This window comes from Crocodylus porosus, unplaced genomic scaffold (genome assembly GCF_001723895.1).
Source record: "Crocodylus porosus isolate Cpor-Errol unplaced genomic scaffold, CroPor_comp1, whole genome shotgun sequence".
NCBI classification, from domain to species: domain Eukaryota; kingdom Metazoa; phylum Chordata; order Crocodylia; family Crocodylidae; genus Crocodylus; species Crocodylus porosus.
In genome coordinates, this window is record NW_017728906.1 from 95,447,778 (window position 1) to 95,471,693 (window position 23,916).

A 23,916-nucleotide genomic window follows, 5' to 3' on the forward strand; every position below is an offset into this window, starting at 1 on the left:
CCGCCGCTGCCGCAACTCACGGGCTGCGTCTGTTGCAGGTACAGCTGCGGGCCCACCGTGTACGACCACGCGCACCTGGGTCATGCCTGGTGAGTGCCGCGCGCTGCAGAGCCGGGGGCGCCTGGCGGGCTACTGCCGTCCCCGCCGGCCCCTGCCCGAGCAGCGCCGCTCTGCCGAGGCCACCCCGGGGCTGGCAGGAACCTTCTTCCCGCCCCTTGCTCGAGGCAGGCTCCTTAGCCGAAAGGCCTTGATATAACCCCAGAGGTTTCACGCGGCAGTGGGGTCTTTCGGGGTATTCTTGCGGCCCCGTTATTTCTCCGGAGGCTAAGAAAAAATGGGGGCACCAAGCCAGCGTCTTTCCGGAGGCGCTAAGGTCTTCCCAGGGGCACCGCGGGGCTATGCAGTGCTGCAGCAAGGGGAGCCAGCGGGGTAACTGCCCCAGGTCTTGAAGCAAAGGGGGGAGGGTGGGGAGCTGTGAGCAGCTCGTTTTTGGGGAGCATAGGGATGGGGGAAGGGTGGCACCTGCCACTGCGTGTGCTCCTGGGCAAGTACTGTGAGGGGGGGGTGTGCCCCCCTGGATCTGTACATAGGGTGAGGACAGTCTGTTGCTGCAGGCTTTGACCTGGGCACCAAACTTAGTTGGTACAGCATTGACACTTTGCATGGGAGAAAGTTGTGCAGCTGCTGGCCTAGAAGCCAAAAACAAAAGCTCATGGCCTCTGGAAACATGGCTTGTTTGGTTCAAAGGATTTTTTTTTTTTTTTTCCATTTCCACCCCGCCTTGGAAATGAGTTTTGGGCAAGCGTGTTCAGGTGCCCCTCTTCCAAGTGCAGCTTGGGGTGTGGTGGGTATGTGGTAGCATTAATGGTAGGAAGAGGCCTATTCTCTATGTCAGGGTTTGGTCAGCCCTTAGTGAGTGGATACACCCAGTTTCTGATCATGCTGGCAACTTGTCTGTTTGAGCGGGGACTTAATTTTTGGGGGAAGCATCTGTTGGCATGCATGAATGATCGCGGATTGTGCTTGCCGAACACAGCTGGCGTGTAACAGGGATGAGTCTGCTGTGCAGTTCAGTTTGAAACGCAGAACAAGAGTGGCTGAGAGGCTGGAGGTAATTTGGATTTACAAAAAAAATAGAGAATTGTGTTAACAGCTGAGTTTGTATTTCATTAACATTGAAGAACAAACTGCTCTGTTGCAAGTGACTGTATGTTTTTGCATGTCGTCTAGTGCAGACAGACTGAAAGATGCATAGGACTAAATTACTGTACTCTTATGTAGAGTTTAGATGATGGTTTGCATGGGGTGGTTTGGATAGGAATGATCCTGCCTCAGGCAGGGGGTTGGACTAGATGATTTCTGGAGGACTCTTCCAGCCATACTTCTCTATGTTTGTATGAAATCCTGCTTCAACTTTTATATACCTAAGTGGCACTTGCACAGCTGTGCGACTGCAATTTTTGGTGCTTAAACAGAGTTTGGCTTCTGTGTAGTTGCGATCTATACTTTCCTTCAGAATATGTTCAGAAGGCTCCACACTGTCTGTGAAGGCACCGCATTGGAACAGAAGCTCTTGGGCACAGCTCTAATACCGAGCAAGTTCCCAAAATCTGTTTGCAGAGAAATCATAACAAGTTGGAGGAGGAGAAGGGTCCTCTTCCTTTGCTCCATAGGCTAATGGTTAGGGCACTCAGCCAGGTACTAGGAGACCTTAATTCTAGGCCTCTTTCACATGGAAGGTGTTTGTATTTCCAGTGTCTATTTCTTAGCAAATTGTTCCAATGACTACTAGGCCATAGGCTAGATCAGGGGTGGGCACTTATTTTGGGCAGAGGGTTGCTTACTGAGTTTTTGGCAAGCCATCAAGGGCTGTGTGACAGGCAGCCAGGGGTAGATAAATATTAGTTTTCTTAATTTTGGGAGGGCCCCCAGGGCTGGATAGAATGGCCTGTCAGTCCTCATTTTGCCCATCCCTGGGCTAGATACTAGACAGAGCAAATTCTAAACCTTCTGTTGGGCAGACAGGAGGGGGGGGTATATAGGGCTAGTAGGAGGCAAATTAAACTAGAGGTAGGATGTGGTCCTCAGTGGGAAAGAAACTATCGTGGTGCTATATCTGTTTTATTCAACAAATGTTATGAACAAGGTACAAAATGGCTGTTGTAAGGCCAGAACACAGGATCTTCCAGGGTAGTAGCTATCTTGTAAACAAAGCAGAAGAAAATTCAGCCTCTTTTTGATCCGACATATCTTTCCTCCTTCTCTAGCACTCTTCTTGCCTACTGGGCAGCCAAGGGATGGGTAAGGCATGGCCAGGTGGTTAGAGTTCTTTGCTGGGAAGTGGGAGATGTAGGTTTTAAGTTCAGCGTATGTGAATGGGGCCTAGAACCTGGGTCTTCCATGCCCTGGCTAAATGCCCTAGCCACTAGGTTATCAGGCTAAGGCTGCAAGGTCCCTCTACCTCCCCTGTTGTACTTCCAGCAGATATGCCTAAACTTGTGTGGTTGTATCCTGTCACAGCTGGAAATTGAATCCAAATTCTTCATAAATGCCAAAAATTGCAGTTATGCAACTATATAACCCCCCCTTAGGCATGTAAAGTTGAAATAAGATTTAGCCTTTCTGATCTGTAAGAAGGGCAGCTCTTTTTATCACAGCTGACAGTTTCATGCTGCAAGAATTATTTCTTTGTGACATTTAGTTTGCTTACAGTATCTGCATCTAGAAAAACAGCACAGGGCAGTTGGCCTGGTTTAAAAAGAACTGTTTTAAGGCTGATAAGGGGGCGGGGATTGAGTATAGCCTTTTGAAATACCCACATAACTTTCCATTCCCCTGATACAAATATTTCAGTTCCTTTTTTGTTTATAAAAACCAAAGAGCATAAACTTGTCAACACTCCCCCTTCCATCAATTAACGGGGTCCTTTTACTCATCTCAGGGTTACTAACCTTTCTAACTCTTTGGATCACTCATTATTCCTACAAGAACAGGAGGGATGTACAGTTTGGGTGGGTACTGCAAATCTCCCTAAATTTCCCTGGCAGCTTGTTTCAGTTGTGGTTTGGAGTTAGCTTCCTTGATGGTTGGTTAGTACACTCAGTTTGGAGCTTCTCTAGGAAAGCATGAACACATCAGGCCTCCGAGAGGGATGTGTTGCATAGGTAGAGGAGAAATTACTTTGGAAAATACTTTGATCATATGCAGCAGAGTTGCAACCAGCTTTACTAAAACTGGGCTTGATCCTGTGAAATCCTAAAATCTGTGGCTTCTGCAGAAGACCACTGGAACCTGCCAGTGTTCACTTGAGCAAGAGATCATGGTCTGTAGTATTTTTGTAATCAGCTGATTACATCTTGCTGTATCTCTAAGGGAAGGTATTTTTTTCCAGCTCATTCTTAGCTCATGTCACTTCACTGGCTCCTGTTTCTGTACTAACTTTTGATTAGTTATATTTCTGAACCCCTTGTGTTGCAATTCCTTTTACACTTTACATTTAACTGTTGAATGAGAGTTATAATATTTATTTCCATATATCTATTTTAAATGCTGATATCTAAGCTCAATAAAATTGGCAACCTCTCATTATTTTACTCACAAAACTTAAATGTTGCTATATCCTTTGTGCATATTATACCTGTTGTTGTTTCCAGTTCTGAGAATGATTTCTAGGATTTGGGTGGCTAATCTGGGTTAGAATCAGGAAACTGTACCAGAATCGCTTTCACTTAAATATGGTTCATTTTTGAGTATCATCTTTATCTGTAGTGGTGGGTTAAAAATGAAGCATGTTATATGTTAACTTTCAAATAGCAGTTCCTAGGAGTTAAACTTGTTTAGGACTTTTGGAATTTAAACACTAACACTGGTCATTTTGAAAGAATAACTTAATGTAATTGTTTGAGGGAAAAATATTAAATGTACTGTATCAATAAATGCCTATTTCACCAGCAACTCATTTTAGGCTCTTCCACCTACTTTATTTTGGGGTAGTGGGTCTTACATTTTTTTTATACTATTAATCCTACACTAGAACAGGAAAAACATTTTAGAAATTTTCTCTAATCTAGTGCTAATGAAAGGAAGAATGACTGCAACCCTCAGAGACCTTTTTTTAATTTGCAGGTTTTCATAGACATTAGAGCTGGAAGGGACCTCGGGAGATCATCGAGTCCAGGTTGAGAGTGCTAAGATTTGAGAGAGTGTTGAGGTACATGTTATTGAAGGACATATAGCAAAACCAAGCATCTAGTAGCATCCTGGTAAGATTAAAGTTGTACATCACCAGAAGATTTATGAAAATGTAACTCTTCTGCATTCCAACATTAGTACATATACTGGAATGCAGAAGAATTATAATGTATATTAGTCCCCTGCAATCAAGTGCTAAATGTATACATCTAGTTCAGTAGAATATTAAAACATACATTTCAGTAGCTCACTTCTAAACTGATATTACATAGACCGTAGCACATTTTGAGTTCCTGTATTTCATGGGATACAAGTTGATGCAATGCATAAGGTGATCCTATATTTCTGATCCAAGAAGTTAAGTCACTTTCTACACCAGATCTACAAAAATCCTGACTTCTTGGATGAGAAATATGGCGTCAACTTGTATCGGCCTCTGCATGTCCTCACTATGGGCCAGGCACCTGGGAGGTGGACACGTACCACTTGCAGGGGCTGGGGCCAGACTCGACTGGCACAGCCAAAGCAGCACTGCTCTCGGGGCTGGGCTTGGTGCTTGGCAGGTGTGGCCCAGGCAGTGCCACTTGCAGGGGATGGGGCCAAGCTGTACATATTCAAGTATATTGAATCTCAGTATTAAAGCTACCCCCTTTATTTATCCTTTTCTTCCTCTTCCTTATCCCAGTTCCCATTTTTTGTCCTATTTCAGCCCAGGTGTGGAGACCCATCTCTGTCTGTTCTGCCTGTGTTCATCTTGCTTAAGAATGGGTCTTAAGTTGTGCAGTTGGCCTTCAGCAGGCCTTTTGCACCACGGGGAATTTCACCCTTTTTGATTTTTTTCAGAATGTTTTTCTTTTCTTCAATCTGATTTTCTTTTGGCTTCCTCCTCTCCACCTTTTGCTATTATCTGTTGTTTGTTTCTTCTCCTCCTCCCTTTTGCAGGCCTTTGGTGCAGGGGGTATATAAAAAAGCACCCTTGTTTCCCCTCTCCATTCCTTTTATATAGTCCCTTTTGTCCCTTCTGTGAAATACACAGCTCCAGTCTTTTCAATCTTTCCCTGTCTGGAAGTTTCACCTTGCCTCTCTTTTCATCATGGGTTCATCTTTGAACCTGCTATATCCTATTTTTGGCAAGGGTGGGTAGACCAGAATGCTGCATCCGAAATGTGAGGGTACCATTTATTGATAGAGATTATAACGCAACTCTGTGCCTTCCATTTTGCATCCTTGTATTTTGTTTGCTGTGTATTTATTAGAGGCTTTAATTGAACTGTTTAATTAAACTGTCCACAGTGGCATCAGTGTGCGTGTCTCTTTTTTTTTTCTTAGAGCATTGAAATGAATTTAAACTCCATTGTTGTATATGATAAACTTAGTTTACTCTTTCAAAGGGAAAAATCTTGCACTTGTCAGCAGTGACTTTCTTATGAAATCATGTCCTTCAATTCTTTTCCTTAGTTAAGACATAATTGAAGTGTTAACTTGATTACTTGCGATTTTCAGCTGCTTGTTAAATAAAAAACAAAACAACAAAAACCATGCTTTACTGGAAGAAGCAGCGTGTTACTTTGACCTGGCTCTGCAGTGTCTGTATGGGTTGTGCACTTCATCAGGACTTTTTTTGGTGCTTCTCTCCAATAGCTGACTCAGCCAGCTATTAGAGAAGAGCCAGAAAAGCCCCAACCAAAGCACCTGACCTATACGGATGTTGAGTGATTTGGGTCCAAGTAATGCAATGCCTCTTCTGGGCATGTGCTGGGCTCAGCATGGGTGCATGCTAAGTTCATAGTAAAGCACCACTTTATTTATTTCTTAATTTTAATGCCTGCAAATGGCCTTCATATTTTTCCTCTGTAGTTGTCTCTTGACTGGAGAGTTCTTTTTATTTGAAGTGCAGCTTTAGAAGCTGCAGGTCAGTTTTTTCCTGAAGGGGGTTCATGAGACAGGCAACTAATTGGGAAAGATGCTGGGGAACTAATGAGAACAGTGTGTGTGTGAGCCAAGCCATGCAACAACATGAAGAGAAATTTTGCTGTCAGTCTGGTTCTGTTGAATCTTTTGTGGCCTGTGAAGTCCATGTACATAAACATTCTTAAAATACATTGATTTTTCATTTTTTTTAAATATACATCGGGCATTCCTGAAAGAATGACATTGTTTCTTTTTGTTTTAAAAAGTCACACAAGCAACCTCGTTTGTTTAGTATGTTGCACCTGCTAGGCTCAAAAAGGTGGTTGTTGTACTTTTGTATAATGCCACTTATGCCTGTTTAAGAAAATCATATCAAAGGAGCTGCATTTGTGTATTAAAAATATAAAATAAAAAAGCCCAACCCAACTCTTTTCTTAATTCTCAAATGGGTATCAATTTACTGACATGAGAATTGCAACCTGGTTAGAATCCAGCTTCTCAGCTGGGTGATCCTGAGTGATTAGAAACCCAGGAGATGGGCTTCTTCCTGTCACAGGCGGACAAGGTTCTTGTCTGCCTATGTCCTTAGACCAACATGGCTACAATCTACCTTCTTGTTACAGGTATCGGTTGTACCAGCTGCCTGGTTCCGCCCATCTGCTTTCTTTCTTGTCAGCACATTCACTGGTGAGGTATAAAAGAATCGTATTCTCAGAAATGCCAAAAGGGCAGGATTTCTGCATACTTGCAGTAGGTTTGTTCCAAAATGGAATGGAGCTGCATAGCAGAGGGGGGCAATACAACCTTTGTGCATGTTCTGATAGAGGAAGCCACAATACTGGTAGATCTAATTTTTAAGTTTTTGTTTTTTGATATTGACAGGATCCCTTTGATATGGGCCTGAGGTTCTTGTGTTTTGATGGATTTAAACCAAATAGTGTTATAGATTAGGATTCTGCCTAGCATGAGCTGAGGATTCATTAATATGACTTGTTTCTTAATTTTGTGTGTTGCATTCTAAGAGCATATTTTAATATGGTGCAATTCCAGCAAAAATTAAAATAACTTCTTCATAGGAGGGTAGTGTGGGTACTTTACATATAAATGCATTCATGTGATCCATGCAGTTGAGTGGAGGGACACAGTTCTCTTTGTACAGTTCCTTTATTTTAGTTTGTTTTGACTGATTATGGTATTTGTAGGATTTGGTGTGTTCAGTATGTTTGATAAAATGGAAAACAGATATTTGGGAATATCCTTCTGGACCTAGTCCCTCTGAATATGGTATCTTCAATTTTCTTTGAAGTTGGTCAGAGCTGAAGATGTTCAAACCTTGCCAGAGAGAGCCTTTTGCTGAGACGCTATAATCATGGGTATAAGTGAAGGTCAAGGAAGGGAGGGATTAAATAAATACACATCTCTGGAAATATGACCAGAGATTCTTGCAGTAGCAAATGGTTTCCTAGGGCATATCAATTATAGATTAATAAAGTCTGCAAATATAAATACAATGAATTTGTGAGGAAGTCCCTGAATAACTTGAAACAATAATCTCTTAAACCCTTAAAACAATGTTTCTTAGTAGCCAAAAAGCTCTGTGCCATGTGTGTGACTTAAGGCCAATGTGTTTTTAGCCCTTTTGTTTCTTAACATACAATTTTAACATGGTGATATTGATATATTTGGCTTACTTCTGCATTGTCATTGCAAATCTGACTTGGAATGTAATCAGGGTGTTAATTTTAGTAGATGAATATAGAGTTCCTACATATGATATGTATTAATTTGAAGTGCAAGGCCTCTGCTTAACATTAGGATGAAAACTCTCTTCCATATATTGTTTTAAAGAGATGCGTGCAGCAAAAGAATTACGTTTGAAAAATTGATGTAATGTGTCACATGTGCCAGAAGAGGGTAGAGCAGTTCAACTGAGATTTGCATAACTTTTTTTTTTTTTCCAGAATACAACTAGTTCTGGAAGAGCATTCTGTCTATGCATTGTGTATTTCTTAAAAGTCATTGCTTGTTTTTTTTCCTTCTACTTCTATATAACTGCAAAATTCATATATTGTTAAGTTAATCAGAGATTTTTTTTTTTAATAGGTGTTTCAATATTGTTTGTTAATTGCATTATTGGAAATGACCATCAATACATCTTTAAGTCTTTGTTTTTCTCTTTCAGTTCCTATGTTAGATTTGATATTATTCGAAGAATTCTAACTAAGTTTTTTGGAAATGAAGTCGTCATGGTGATGGGGATAACGGACATAGATGACAAAATAATTAAAAGAGCCAATGAGGTAAACACTTTCATACATAATTTGATACCAGATTGTAGCATTTCATATACAGTGAAATCCGGTTAATTAGTCCCTGGGATAACTTATCAATATGATCTTATTTATGGGTGTGCTGAATCCCTGCCAGTGTCCTATTGATTTGTACACAAAACACTTTGGTTAATTTGTCATCTTTCGAAGCATAATCAGTTATTTCCAAATGTACACTTGTACTAAATCTCAATGGAATTTGTTCCTGATAAATAGTAGGCTGAAGATGTCCTCCACGGTAGCTTTCATGCCACCTGATGCTGGCAAAGCACTGAATACTCTAGCTTTTCTTAGCTCAATAAAACAGAGAAAGATCCACCATTTTATTTTACAGGATTATCTTCTGTTTTGGTCATAAATACATATAGGAGTACAAAGCAGAAATCTTTGACTGCTTATGACAGTAAAATGATCATGTAATTCTTGCATAAAAATGCACTCTGCCACCTGTTTTCTCCCCATCACTGACCCCACCCTGCTGCCAGCACCCCTTCCCTCCTCCCACACCTGTGCACCACCTGTTCCCTCTGCATTCCCGCACTGCTACTTACCCAAGTGTGGCAGCTTTGGTTCTAGCTCTGGCTCGGGGCACAGAGGACATGATGACTCTGGCCCTGGCCTCTGCTAGGAAGTAGGAACAGCTCTAGCTCCAGCCTCAAGCCACACTTCTGGCCATTCCCTGAATGTAAGAGAGAAACTTGTGTTCAGGGATCCTGATTTTTCTCTCTTTAAAATTGCAAATTCTCTAACTAAAAATCCCTTACTTGCAACCCACAGCCCCCTCAGCCCTGCCAGAGGATACCCCCAACTGCCAGGGCTACAGGGCCAGGGACCCAGGTCTGCAACCCCCTGCCCCACTCAGCAGCACCTGTGCTGCTGCCTGTGAGCTTGTGGCAGCGGGTGGATGCAAGCTATGCCCTGTGGGCTCGGGCTCTCTGCCCTCTTGCTGTCTCCCCAGCAGGGTGGGGAAGCTCGACACTGCCACCAGGAGCCAAGTGCTGCCCTGCTGAGGTGATCCTGCCTGCCAGGCAGCAGTGGGGATGGTGGCATGGGATTGTGCCTCCCACTGCTGCCAGGTGGGCAGGAGACGCTTTGCCATGGTGGCGCAGGGTTTGTGGCGGTGGCAGCATCAAGCTTCCCCGCCCTTTTTTCTGTCCTGCTACACTGGGTCCTGCTCACGGGGTTGCAGAGGCCCCGGGGAGGAGGGCAACAAGGCAGGGAGTCAGAGTCAACAGTGGGCAGCCTGTCCCCGTTCTGTGCACAAATCTGGGGGGATATGCCCCCCCATATGCCTTCTCCTCCCAGGAGTCCATGCAGTGGTGGGGTGCCAGTCCCTCCCCAATGAGCCATCTATGACTCCATCCCACTCCCTCCCTTTCTCCTTCCCTGAGGGGGCCTCAATTCCCCCCCTGCCAGGTTTACCTGTGGGAGTTGCTCCTCGAGCTACACGGCGCCCCCTGCTTGACTGTCCTCCTCCTACTTCACCCAGCCCCTTGCAGCCTGGAATTCTGCGGGCCTGAAAGGGGAAACCCACCATTTCCTGTGGTTGTTTTCTCTTTAAAATGAGGAAATCCAGGTTTTAGTGCCTCTTTTCAGTGGCGAATGGAAAACCCAGATCCCTGTTCATGTTGAATGGGGGAAAAAAAACTCATCTTGGATTTGAGTAAGTACAATAGTTGCCTTTGAAATTAGTTGTTATAGAGACACTAAAATTCATGACACGCATCTTCCATCCAGTTGGCTATAAGTGCTCAGCACCTCTGGTGTCTGCCCACATGAATCTTTTTATAGGGATTGGTCTTTAATTGTTACCTAGGCCCTGAACTCAAATGGTACAACTCAAAGGCTTCATTTTAAATGTGTTTAAAAATCTTTGCAGGGCAGGGTCCCTAGTAAAAATGACTGGTAACTGCCAGCTCTTGCACAGATTTCTTAGAATGATAGTCTAAATTTAAAAGCTTTATGACAGTAAATTTCTATCAACAGGATGGTAATGGAGTCAGTTTTACTAACCGAGCTTAAAGAATTATTAGTCTGCCTCTTATCATATTTGATAAAATCTTTATCAAATTTGATAGAATCTTTATTGTATGGGCTAATTATTTTTAAACTTTTAATTTTTAGTTTTGAAAACCTGGTAACTCTCTTGCCTACTGGAACAATAGTAAACATGTTATGAGACTTTGGGTCTAAGCTCCATGGGGTTTTGTTTTGTTTTGTTTTTTGTTTGGTTGGGTTTTTTTGTAAGGTTACAGTGGTCTACACAAGACATTTATTGCGGTGTATACTATTTAGCTCACAATAAATGTCTCATATCTACCTCTGTGGCCCTGCTGTGTAGTACTACTCTGCTGCATTGTTTTGTCATGTGTAGTAATGCACATGTAGATGCTGACTTGGTTGGCGGGGCCACAATTGTACCTCAGTGTGGGGGCTTCCTGTTGGCTAGCCCAGCACTGGAACACCCTCGTGCCCCAGCCAGTCCCCCTATAGCATGTGCAGCCAGGTGAGAGCAGTCCTGGGCTGGCCTCCACCCCGCCCCGCCCCCCCGGCCCATTGCTAGTCAGGGCTGCTCCAGCCTGGCTCAGCCTGCTGTGGTCCCTGGTCCATGTTCAGCTGGTGTGCTTGGGACCAATAAACTCCAGTGCAGTAAGTGCTGTGGTTTATTGCTGAATGCTAATAGCGTGTATAGATGCACACAGTTAACTGTAGAGAGTTCTTAGGTTAGCTCTATAATGCTTTTCGTAAAACAGATTTTAGCTTTTCTTCATCTTCCCCTTAAGTGTATTTTTATGGCAACAGACCAGCACCTAAAAAATACAAAATATGTGTCTTGAGAATTCCATCTTCGTAGGAGCGTCATATTGAATATTTTAGTTTTAGAAGAAGTTGCTGTTGCCATTTAAAGAATTCTGGATCACTTTCTACACTGTTCTGTCACTATTAACATTTTAATCATTGGAGCTTTTAGCAGTAATTTTCTAAAGGATGCTTTTGTTTTTACCAAGCCCTACAATTTTGTTCCTTGCAGGGTGCTTCAGTGTCTTAGAACAGCAGCGGGTGGCACTTTGATGTCTCCTACCTGTTTTTATGGTATTCAGTAACACTGTCCTGTTGCTGGTCTTGGCATCTTATCCTACTAGGGCAGTAGTCCATTAGTACTACAGTCCATGGGCAGTAGTCTTTACCCTGTGTTTTGAGCCCTTCAGCCAGTTGTTAATCAGTGGGGGTAAGGGTCATATCCAAAGCAAGTAAAATTAATTTTGAAGTCCAACTTCTTTGGTTTTGTATCAGAAGTATTCCTCCAAATATTTTGTTAACCCAGTTGACAAAGTAGTTAGTTTTTATGTCAAAAGATTTTTATCCTTGTATATTAATGCTGTTAATTTTTTCAGTTCCCTTGTCTATTTCTCATACCTAAATTTGTATTCCTTTTAGAACATAGGACTGGAAGGTCTTCCCTGGGCCACAGTCTAGTCCTCTCTGTTTGCAGATAGTTGCCAATTGAAGGAATCCCCCAAATAAACACTTCAAACCTTCACCCACAATCAGACAAATACCTGAACAATAAATACCCTATTATATGTCATTGGTAAAAGCAGGGGAGACAAGGGCCCTATCAGTGCCCTACTACTGCAGCAACAGCGAAGTAGTTCATTAGTGTATATACTCAGAAGATCCTAGGGTAAATACCCATGCCTCATGCTACCAGGGAAGGTAAAAACTCACAATAGTCTATGCCAAACTGAGTTAGGGGAAAATCTGCATCATAACCTGAGTTTTTGTGATTTGCATGACCTGAGTGGAAAACTTGAGCTAAGAACCTCTGGGTTGTGTAAATAATGGCATAAGCATGAGCACATCCCAGTCTAAGATCCCCAGCCTTAGCTGTGGCCCACTTCCTTAGAGAGAAGGCAGTAGCTTCTGAGAAGTGAAATTTCTTAACCAGTCTTGACTAGAAATTGGCAAAAGTCCTGAGGTGGGGGATTATGAGGGGCCTCCCACATGTTCAGGAGCTACCTTTTTGCCCCCAGCTGGCCCGGCAGATCCATGCCCTGCATCACAGAGTGGTGTGTCAGAACTCCCTTCCAATCCAGTTCCATCTTAAAGAGATTCAAGTTTCTTGCCCAAGCCGCTTTGCTTGGAAGAGTATTCCAAGACTAGAGTTTTGATAGTTAGCAATCTTTTCTAATTTCCAGTATGATTTTATCCATAGCCAGTTTATAGCCTTTTGATTTTGTGCCAGTGCTGTTTTTCAGCCCCTAAAGCTCTTCCTCATCTCTGATGCTTACCCCACAAATGTATGTATAAAAAGTGATTAAATCTTCTCTCCAGTTCCCTATTTTGCTAAATTAAACAAGCCAAGCTTAAGTTATTTTAATGACTCTCCTTTGAACTGTTCCACTGCAGGTTAATCTTTTTTGAACTTTGGTGACTAGAGCTGCACAGAGTATCCTAACTAGGGTCTTATCATTGCCTTCTGCAGTGGTATTAGTACCACCTTGTCTCTATTGCATATACCACACCTAATACACCCTTGCATGAGCTTTTTTTTTTCTCAATAGTCTTGCATTGGCAGCTCATGATCATCCTGCGGTCAATCAATATGCACAGGTCCAAATTTCACTGTAGCTCCCTCCTAGCGTTGCCATGCACCCAGTGCAGCCCAGCTTTTCCTGGTTCAACCCCCATCTTCCCCCATGTGCTGGGAAGAGTCAGGGCTGCGGTGGCAGTGCTGGGAGGGAGCACCCCCAGCCCCGATGAGCTGTGCCTCTGTCTTGCATGGGGGGTGGTGGGTATTGAGCCGGGGCTGCGCTGGGCATACGGCAGTGGTGGTGCTGGTAGGGAGCTACGGTGAAATTTTGGGGTGGCTGTAGCACCCTCAGAAGGCCCAGCCCCCAGCGAGAAAAGCCCGGCTTCAACCCGTAGCTGCAGGCCATCTGCTTGTCCTGTGCAGATCTGGGGGCACATGCCCCTTCCTGCCCCCACCCCTGGGTGGGTGCAGCAGGGCAGCCCCCTCCTCCCCCCCACAAGCCGCGGCCCCATGCCATGCCCCATCTGCCTCTGCTCCCTCCTTCCCTCACTCCGGGGTGGGAGGGGTGATCTGCCCCCATGCCCCTTCTCCCCCTTTTCCCCTTCCACCACAACAGACTTGACTTACCAGCTGGAGGCAGCTCTCCACGCTGCTGGGCTCTGCTCCTCACTGCCTGAGTGCTTTGCTTCAGCTGCGTGCATGCACTGGTATTCTTATCAGCCAAACTATTGGCCCCATCAGGCCAGTTTCCAATACAGCCAATCTTCTTTATATTGGTACCGATCCGATATCAGGCCAATATATTGGTGCACCTCTACCTGAAACTTCTTGATGCATAAATCCTCTGGTTTGAGTGGTTTTGTATCTGTGTCTTGGCTTCGTCAAGTTCCATCATTTAGATCAGAATTTGAAGGTATACGAGAAACCTGAAACTGTACAAAGTGTGATCATCTAGCTCTTCCATGTTGTGTAAGGTTTTGTTTTGGTTAATGTTTCAAACCCTGGGTTATGCTGGGTATTGGAAACTTCCTCTTTACTTCTGCTTTCCACTGATTTGTTCAGTTGTGAAGATCATTTCTGTCTAGCTGTCAACTAAAGTTTGTTTGAAGTGAACAGATTTTGTTATGGCCATCCTGTTTGCCAGAATATGTAACTGTCTCTGTTCATTTTTCCCAGTTATGTTAAAAATATGACTAACAATGACCAGTTGAAGTATCTCATTTTTTTTTACTTTTATCATAAAATTAATATCCTGTCTGATTTATGTCTGGGAGTCTGTGTTCTATGTCTCTGACAAATGGTATATGTCAGTGTCCCCTCTCAGTAACGGGTCAGAGTGAACTCCTGAGCCATTTAACATTAGCCCCGGAAGTGAAGCCCTTTACTGCATAAAAATAAAGATTTATGAAGTTAACTTTAGTTGCTTTCTGCATATAAAAATAAGGATTAAAATATTATTTCTGTAATTCAAACAGAAAAATTAAACATTATCACTTTTATGTTATAAATATCTTTTTATAGCTTCCCAGCTGAATGTTAGATTAATATGCCTTTCTGACTTTTTACCTTGGGGATTTTGAGCTTTCTAATTAGCCATTAACTAACTGATAAAAGATTGCAATATTTTATAGTAATCCTTTGATTTACAACTTACTAATTTGCCTATTCTTCAGATGAATATATCACCGCCAGCTCTTGCTCGTATTTACGAAGAAGGCTTTAAACAAGATATGGCTGCATTAAAGGTGCAAATATTTGATATTTGAGCTTTTAAACTTGAAAGAATGATAAAGTTTGTTTATTTGATAAAGGGGCACTGACAATCTGCTTTTTTCCCCCCCCTATATTGGCTAATTTAAAAAAATGTTCAATTTATGGTAAAGTATGGTTTGTTTGTTTTTTAACATTTCTTTTAAAAGTTCTTTGTTACATCTGGCCCCTTTATGTTCCTTTTGGTAAAGAAGAAACTGACTGTTCAGGTGAAGGGATGAACTATTGTTAAGTTCTTAGTGCAGCAGTAGTTAGTCCAAGCGTGGACAAAGTCCAGTCCATGAGCCAAATCCAGCTGGCACTGGACTCCATTTCTCAGCAGTCCCTGCCTGCATGGCTGGGGCTGGTTCAATGAAGACCTCAGCAGCAGCTGCCCTGTGATTGTGCAAGGCTGGGGTTTCCATGGAGACTGACCCCGGCAGTGCTGGCTGAGTGGGGAGCTGCTCCAGAGCCGCTAGGATCTTGCGATGGTGACAACATGGTCTGGGGCCAGGGCAGAGGCACGCAGGCTGCAGGTCGCAGCTCTGCCCTGGATCCTCACAGCAGTGACAGTGTGGTCTGGAGCCGGGACAGAGCTGCAACCCACTGCCTGAATGCCCAGAGCATGCAGGCTGCAGATTGTGCCTCTGCCCTGGTTCTGGACCATGCTGTTACCACCACAAGTTTCCCAGCGGCTCCGGAGCAGCTCTCCGTCCTGCTATAAGCTTTGCCAGTGCTGCTGGGGCTGGTTTCCACGGAAAGTGCAGCCTTGTGCTATCACAGTGCAGCTGGTGCTGGGGTCTCTGTCAAAACGAGCCCCAGCCATATGGGCAGGGGCTGCTGGGAAATGGAATCTGGCTGCCAGCCAGGTCTGCCATTTTGCCCACCCCTGTCTTAGCCTGTCTTTGCACAGGGTCTAGCACAATGGGGTCCAACTCTGGTTCTGGCAAAAGTGTAACATGATTAATAATATATAAACAGAGCCTGATTTAAAGTTTGGTGGAGAGATCTGTCTTTCCAGTGCCTTTAAAATACTCTGCATCTGGCTTATATGTTTTAAATGCACAAGGCAGATCAATTGAGGAAGAATGGAGAAAAATGTCTGTTTTTATTTTTTGCTAGCTTTTTTGTAATTGTCAGTTTAGATGCCAACTGGGACTATTATAGTAGCAGAATTTTGAGAAAAATGTTGTTTGAATTGACAGTGTTCCTACAAAAGTGCTTATTTTGCCGTAAATGGAAATAACATGTCAGGAGGATATGGGATGCATAGGCTAATGAGTTGTTATTGCTTCTTTACTTAAGGTTCTTCCACCTACAATATATATGAGAGTGACTGAAAACATTCCTCAGATAATTTCTTTTATAAAACAAATAATTGCTAATGGACATGCCTATGCAACCTCCAAAGGTAAGGTTTGTAGCAGTACAGTTCAGTATTAATAAGAGTATTAATTATGCTTTTATCTAGTTATAACATACCTTTCCATTTCAGCTAAGATACTGGATAATGGTATAAATAGCTTTAATACACCTCCTACACATCTTAACATTGTGTATTTTTAAATTTTAATGGAAGTAGGTTTTTAATATTACAGGCAGTCCTCAGACTTACGATTCAATTGGTTCCTGAAAACGGCGTCTTAAATCGAAATGTAACTCAGAACCGACTTTCTCATAGGAAACAATGTTATAAATGGGGATTGGTTCCTGAACCAAGGCTCGATAACCTGTTTTCACCAAAAATAACCCAGAATTTTGTACTCATTCATTTATAGATGAGTAATATAGCTACATTAATGTATTTATATTGTACATAGCAATCTTACTGATTTGGAAGAACTTCTTTGAGGTGACTTTGCTGGACTTTTTGAAGGGCTCTTGGCTGGAGTCTTCTTGGAAGTCTTGGCTGCAGGTTTTCCTGTAGTCTTGTCTGCTTTCTTAAAGAAAGTGTCCAAGGAAGTTTGGACAGATGTTCTCCAGGGAGATGGGTGACATAGCAACTTGTTTGCTGTCATGGCGTCGTATCAGGTCAAGCGTTGTAAAGTTGAAACTGACCTCAAAGTTGAAACAACGTGTCAATTTAGAAACATAAATGCGAAACGTCGTAACTCGAAACTTTGTAAGTTGAGGACTGCCTGTACTGTCTAATGCCAGACTCCATTATATGGTTTCTTTGCAGAAGTCCTGGTTTAGGAAATAGTGGAACTGGCTTGCTTCTGTTGTACTAGAAATGTGTGCAAATCAGGGACCTGGGAGCTTTTGTGGGGAGGTGAGAAGCCTCTATATGCTGCAGAGCAGATGTTTCCAAACATGGTGTTTTCTGGATTTTTAGAGACCAGGCTTGTGGTTATAGAAAGAACTTGGTTGCACCTTAATTAGACTTGTCAGGCTCCAGTTGAGTCCTGGAGAGTCCTGTTGATAACTGGAAAGCAGGAGAGAATTTGGCATGACTTTCAGTTCCCAGGGCACATTTACAGGAGTGTCAGTAAAAATACATATGCAAAATCTTGTGTGCAGGCTGAGCAAATTTAATCTTTAGATATTAAGAGACTATAAATGTGGAAACGTACACTGCCATGTTTGCAGTCCCTTTCCAAAGCAGAATTGTGTTTTCAGGAAATGATACACAGCAGATGTTTTTCTTAGAGTAAGTGTTTAAGTTTCTTTGCACATCGGCAGTGTGATTGCCATCTCTCTTTTGTAATAAAGCTCAGCATTTGTTTTTTAACAGGCAATGTTTATTTTGATGTCAGATCTTGGGGAAACAAATATGGAAAGCTGACTAGTATTTATCCTGATGTACAAGAAGAAACAGGTATGCTGACATTCTTGTGTGGTTTTATAGCAGTACTTCTTGTATCAGTCAAATGCTTCCTGAAATTCTGGTTATCCTTTGCATGAAGTTCTAATAGTAACGTCTGAAACGGTATGTACTGTGCTGTTACTACTATTCGATAACCATGGAGAATCTTTGCTGTTTTTTCTTATTGTGTGTTTAAGGATTCCACCTTTTCCCCAATTTTACTCTATTTACATTTTTACTGGAAAATTGGGAAGTTATTCTGTAACTAATGGATAACTTGTTCTTGGGTCCAATGAAAGATAAATTGTCAGCTCCGCTGATTTATTTCTTGCAAAGATAGCTTTGCAAAGATAGCCTGGATTATTTCTTGCAAAGAAATCTAAAGCCGGGCTAGCAGTGTGTTTTTGTTTTCTGTCTTTTTAAAGAGAAGTAAGATTAGCCAAGACGCTGCTAGATTTTCCCCAAATGACTGGGGACTATATATTCCAGAGATTGATTCTGGCTGCTGTGGCATTCTATGGTGGATATTTTTTCAGATGAGCTATTCAAACCAACTGTGTGCATGTCCTTTTTTGGCCTGCTCTAGGAATGAGTTGCCCTGTGAGAAATCCCTTGTTTTGGACAAAGCAAAGCAATCTCGATTATCTTCAGTGACATGGAATTTGGATATATCATCTATCTAGTACTGTAGTTTAGGATTTTTTCCAAACAACTGTCTTAAAAAAAAAGACTGGCCTATAGAAAGAATTATGGTAGTTATAGGGTCTTCTTAGTCCTCTACCATAAAACCAATCTGTGTGTTAGTTTCCAGGTGCTCTGGTAGGTTCTGGTTGGGACAGTCTTGGCTTCCTTGCTAAGTACAGCATATAGAAAATGTTCAGCTGCATCTATCCTTGCTTGCAGCTTGTGACTTTTTTTTTCCTTTCCGTTGAAATTAATATCCTCCCTTCCTTCACAGTGGCCTTGGGCCTGTCTGCCTGTGATGGACGCAGATTTAATTGGTCCCTGGTGGTTTCTTGTATGTTGAGCTTGTTAAATGTGCAGCGGACCCTAGGACATAAGTGAGCGACATTTTAAAGGCAGTGTATAGTTTACAGCAAGGTGGACCTAACTAATTCCTCACATGGAAGCATTTGGCATAAGTTTTCAGTGTGGGTAATTGTCGCAGTGCACGCGGGTGCCCTGTGCCTGAGAGCGGAGACTGCTCTGGGAAGACCCCTAGTGGCAGAAAGGGGGAGGCTCAGCTGCCAGTCACCAGGGCTGCACAGGTGCTGGTTGCCGGGGCAACTGGTAAAACCAGCTGACCAGGAAGGGGCAGGGCTTATCCCTTCTTAAGCCCAGGTAGGAGGCCAGGAGGGCAGTCCCTCTGCAGCAGCCGTGGGAGTAGGGACTCAGCTCGGACAGACGGAGGGGAGGACTCTGGCAGTGAGAGTGTCCCCCTGTCGTTGCTGGGGTTGGGGAGCCCTCCTTCCCCCCTCCCCCCGAATTCCCTCACTCTCTAGTAGGAAGTAGATTTTGTTTGACTGGATGGTCTAGTTTTTATGTTGCAGCCCAGGGGCTTTATGTTTTATGTTTACTGTTTTGACCAGAGAACCGGATGAGGCTGTAGGGGTTGGAGGAGGCCTCATAGGGGCTCCATGGTAGTGTGGGGTCTCCGGGCGCCGGAGAGGGCACAGCTTTGTTTGGGGTGCATTGGCCCCAGCCCTGGAGTTGGGGGGGCAGCGAGGAGCCCCTGAGCGAGCGAGAGGGGGCAGTGAGGAGCCCCAGGTGTAAAGAAGAGGGCCAGAACATAACAAGGCCCAGGTCAAACCACGTCAACTCCATCTACGAGGCTTGGGCTGCGGTGTAGGGAAGGAAAAGGAGCCACAGGTAGTGCCCCCTGTCACTGGGGCATGGAAAAATGGGCAGCCTTCTGTTGATTAGAAGATGGTTGTAATCAAGTAAGATCAAGGCATGGCAGGCGAGTAAGCAAGCGGTTGGCCCATTACAGGAGGGCGGAGCCGCTCCCAGAAAGGCGCCGATATTGATACTCCTGTCACAGTAATACTGTTTAAAATTTACCATTCCTTTAAAAAAAAAAAAATCTTGTTGGAGTTGCTGAACAAGTGCAAGAGAGCAAAGTACTAGGCAGCTGTGAGGACCTCTTGATTACAATTCAGGGACAAAAGCTGTTGCGGCAGTTGTACAACATCAGAAGTAATGAGGAAGTACATCTGTCACACTGCTTCAGACACAAAATATAATCAACGTGGTGTGCTATGCTGCAGTCATTTGCTTGACTGACTATAGACATACAGTGGTAAACAAGCAATTAAATATTGGTACTTGCTAATTCTAACTTCAGCAAAGAACAATTTATTGCTTTATCAGGGTGATGCCTCTTATACCAGGGCCTGCTTTTGACTTGCATTAAGCCCTGTTGGCTTGTTTTAACTTTCAGGAGAACTTGCATTTAGTACTCCAGTCTTGTGGAGTTACTGCTGGAACTCCTTTTAGACCTCCCTTTTATAGTGGCTGTTACTAGCAGTAGAAATGCAAAAGTACCAGACATCCAGATAGGGCTTGTGATCTTTACAACTTTACTTTTAATTTGGGGGATCAAAATGAGTCATTTTTTTCTTTCTGTGTAAGTATCCTCAGTGTTCTCATATCTGAATGAGATGGCATGCCATCAGTAGAACAAAGTATAGTAGTATATGGAGGTTTAGCAATATCAAAAATAGAACTAGCCAGAGGAACAGGTGCTATGTAGGCAATGCTTTCTCACTGCTCTTTGATATAAATCGGCTCTTAAAACTGAGCTTTGGAGGTTTCCTCTCAGTTACTGTGTATATAAAAATCATGATCAGCCTTAAGATTTGCACTTTCATTATGGCAAAAACTTACCTATTAGTATAGTCGGGTTTTAAAATCTATGATCAATGAGAGTTTGATCCTGTTTCCATTCAAGTCAAAAGGAAAAAAGACAAACTCCCATTAACGTCAATGATGTAGGAGGAATTTCTTGTTACTGTTTAATCCAGGATCCGGAAGGAAGGGCCAGTATTCAAAAAGTGTAAGTGAGGAATGAGTAACTAGAGGCTGGTCAACCTGACCTCAGTCCCAGGTGGAATAACAAGAAGGCTGATATGGGGATTAATTTGATAAAGGATGCCAGTCAACATGCCTTTATGGAAAATATGTCTGTTAAACAAACCTGACTTCATTTTTTGATGAGGCTACAAGTTCGTCTGTTTTTGTTGTTGTTTTTAAAGGTGTAATATACTCTAGGCTTTTGTAAGATGTTTAATGTCGTGGCAATTCAAGTAAACAATTAATGCTACATGGGCTCAAGAAAGGACATGAGAACTGACTAACTAAAGTAGTTGTTAATGGAGAACTGTATTATTAGTGGAGTTCTGCTAGGTTTGGTTCGGGCCCGATGCAGTCCTTCATCATAGTTGTTGTGGTTACTACTGTTGTTTAGATTTATGTCTTGCCTTATCCAGAAAGGCTCAATCTAGAAGCTAATATAAAATCATTTGCAGATGATACAAAAATTGGCCTTGTGTTATGGAACTTGGCAGATGGGGCATTCTTGTAGCATAACCTAGTTCCCTTGGTAAGCTGGACCCCTTCATACAAAATGTGTATTTAATACAGCCAAATATAAGGTTGTATATCAAGGATCAAAGAATATAGAACATCCCTACAGAATGGGGACTGCATTGTGGTAAGAAATGCCTCAGGAAGGCATATATTACAAGGCCATAATGGAACAACAACTGAACATGAACTCTCAGTACAACATGGTGGCAAAGTGGCTAATAAGCAAGAATCCTGGCTTTCTTTTAAAAAAAAAAAAAATCACGTTTTTCCATTATTTAAATGAAACAGGAAGAGATTTGGGGTACTTTATTTAACTGAAAACTGGGGATTTTAATCGGAGGAAACCAGAATCCCTGCTAGTAAGGTAACTGCATAAATGGGTGAATACCATGTAGTAGCAGAGATGAAATGTGATTTTTCTCATCTTTCATGCAGCATAGGTGAAAGTGATATTAGATTACTTTTGTTCAGTTCCAGTGCCTGTTTTCCACCATCTAGCGGATGATGGAAAAACTGGTGATGTTTCAGAGAAGAGCCACAGATGAATCCAGTCTGGGCAGAAAGCTTTGCAGTGAGAAGGAAGAAGTGTAGTTTTACTTCATCAAAAAGGAAGGTTGGGAGGTGGCTTGCTTAGCAGTGTATAATACTTGCACAGAGTAAAGGTACTAGAAGACTGTAGTCTAGCATTGAATGGAATTATAAGAACCAAAGGCTGGAAGTTAAAGCCAGATAAAGTTGAAATTAGGTAAAGGAGCACACCACAAAGTGAAGCAATAGATATACCTTCTCCTGAGGTCTTTAGAACAAGAATGCCTGTATGTCTCTGGCAACAGGATTTCAGCCAGTCTCAAGGTACTGAGCTTATTTTAGGGAAAGCTGAACAAAGACAGACCAGCTGATTGAACACTACTTTTGTCCCTGCAGTCTATCAAAGGTCCATCTTTTAATGCAAGGTGGAATGTTCAGGGTGTTAGTTTTGTGGGATGTTTTCTGACACATCAGCTCTGCTGTGTAGGGGAAAAATATAGGAAACAAGAAAATGTTTGTATTCAGATGTATGCTGATGTTCCTTAGTATAGTTATGTAGACATGTATACCTAATTGCTTTATTCAGTTGCATTTATCTGGTTACTTTTTTCCAAGCCTTGCTCCATTAACAGATCATTTCTCGTTGGCAGCTGATACTGATAAGCAACATGTCCAAGATTTTGCCCTGTGGAAGGCAGCCAAACCTCAAGAAATTTTTTGGGCTTCTCCCTGGGGAAAAGGAAGACCTGGATGGCATATCGAATGCTCAACCATATCAAGGTCAGATTTTTCTGGCTTTTAATCTAGCACTTTTGTCTTGTTTTCAATGGTAAAACAGCCAAGCCTCAACAAAAATATTTCACTTGGCCAGTGGAAAGTATCAGCCTAAATCAGTGGCACCTAACCTTCTGGCCCTGTGAGTTGGATGAGTGGTGCAGGGTCAGTCTTCAGGCTGGATTCCGTATCAGGTTGGTCTATGGGTGTGATCCAGCACACTGGCCCAACCTCCTGTGCCTGGATCTAGCCACACAGCGATGAGCCCACACACTGAGATCTTGCTGCTGCACGCTGGACTGGCCCTGCTTGTCCAGAACCAGCTGCATGCTGGACCAGCCTTTTGAGTCTGGATCTGAGCTTGCAATGGTGCAATCTGGCGGACAAGTCTACATTATCTGGTCTGTGGGGCTCCATATGGGTCTAGAAATTAGGCAGCAGGGGAGCAGCAATTAACATTGTCACTGCTCTCCTGCCAGTGTTTCAAACCATCGGGGAGCCCCATGGGCCAGCTGACATGGCTCTGTAGGCTGCATCTGGCCCAGAGGCCAGGGGTTGAGCACCCCTGGCCTAAATAAATACTTTGTATGGTATGTAATGTCATGTACAGTACAAAGAAGGTGTGAATGTAATGATAACCTTGTTGTCTTCCTATAACTGTTCTTCCATAGTGAATTGGCCTATCACTCATCCCCTATCCTAGAGGACCAGCAGGCTACTTTTGACCTGGTCCTTCTCCTTTTACTTGTTCAGCTTTGGTTACTCTGTTAACAGCTAGAGCTCCCAGTGGCACAGACCTGGGAGCACACGCATGTTTCCACCCTGTCAAGATGCAATCCTTATGGATGTAGCCAGTATTTTATACTATGTATTGGCAGTAAGGAAGAAGCTTGGGTCATAAAATTATTTTGAAAATAGGAATTGCAGCAACATTACTTTAAAGGGACTTTCAATCATTCTCTGTGGCTTGAATCCTAATTTCAGATTTTGTAGGACTCTCACACTGGTTTATTTCACTGGCTCCTCCCACAAATCAAGGAAAGCAGCTTTGTGATTGACCAAGACTTAAAAGACTGGAAATCTGGTTCCAACTCTGACACACAGGCTTTGTGTTTGGGCTTGGGAAGTTATGTGGGACCAGATCAGTTTTCTGTTAAAGGCATTGGTAATTTAATGTACCCTTAACCGCTGATTCAGTAAGGCATTTAGCTTAGTTTTAAATTTGGTTACAAAATAAAGATAGGATTATTCATGTACATGAATATTTTGTTGAAGGCCATCATTTCTGAGCCTTCGTTTTCTTATCAGCAAAATGGTGGTGACATGTACCTAATTTCACAGGGATTTTGTGAAACATAGTTAATACTTTTTAATAGCTTTTGAAATTCTTTTATGGAAAGTGATACATGTGTACCTCAATGAAATGGGGTGGGACTTAGGCACTTAAAATTGTAGGATCATACCACTGATTAGGGAAAATCCTTTAGTCCAGTGATTCTCAACCA

At 42.8% G+C, this 23,916-nt stretch overlaps 1 protein-coding gene across 1 annotated transcript in view; it reads left to right on the plus strand.

Moving 5' to 3' along the window:
- The first annotated feature begins 6 nt into the window (after positions 1–6).
- CARS2 (cysteinyl-tRNA synthetase 2, mitochondrial (putative)) overlaps positions 7–23,916 on the plus strand; it is a 62,749-nt gene continuing 38,839 nt past the window's right edge. Inside the window, exons 1-6 of the mRNA XM_019529659.1 lie at positions 7–89; positions 8,285–8,402; positions 14,640–14,711; positions 16,021–16,126; positions 17,450–17,533; positions 22,288–22,417. Coding sequence (XP_019385204.1) covers positions 8,349–8,402; positions 14,640–14,711; positions 16,021–16,126; positions 17,450–17,533; positions 22,288–22,417 — 446 coding nt within the window. The 5' untranslated portion in view covers positions 7–89; positions 8,285–8,348. The remainder of the gene's footprint in view (positions 90–8,284; positions 8,403–14,639; positions 14,712–16,020; positions 16,127–17,449; positions 17,534–22,287; positions 22,418–23,916) is intronic.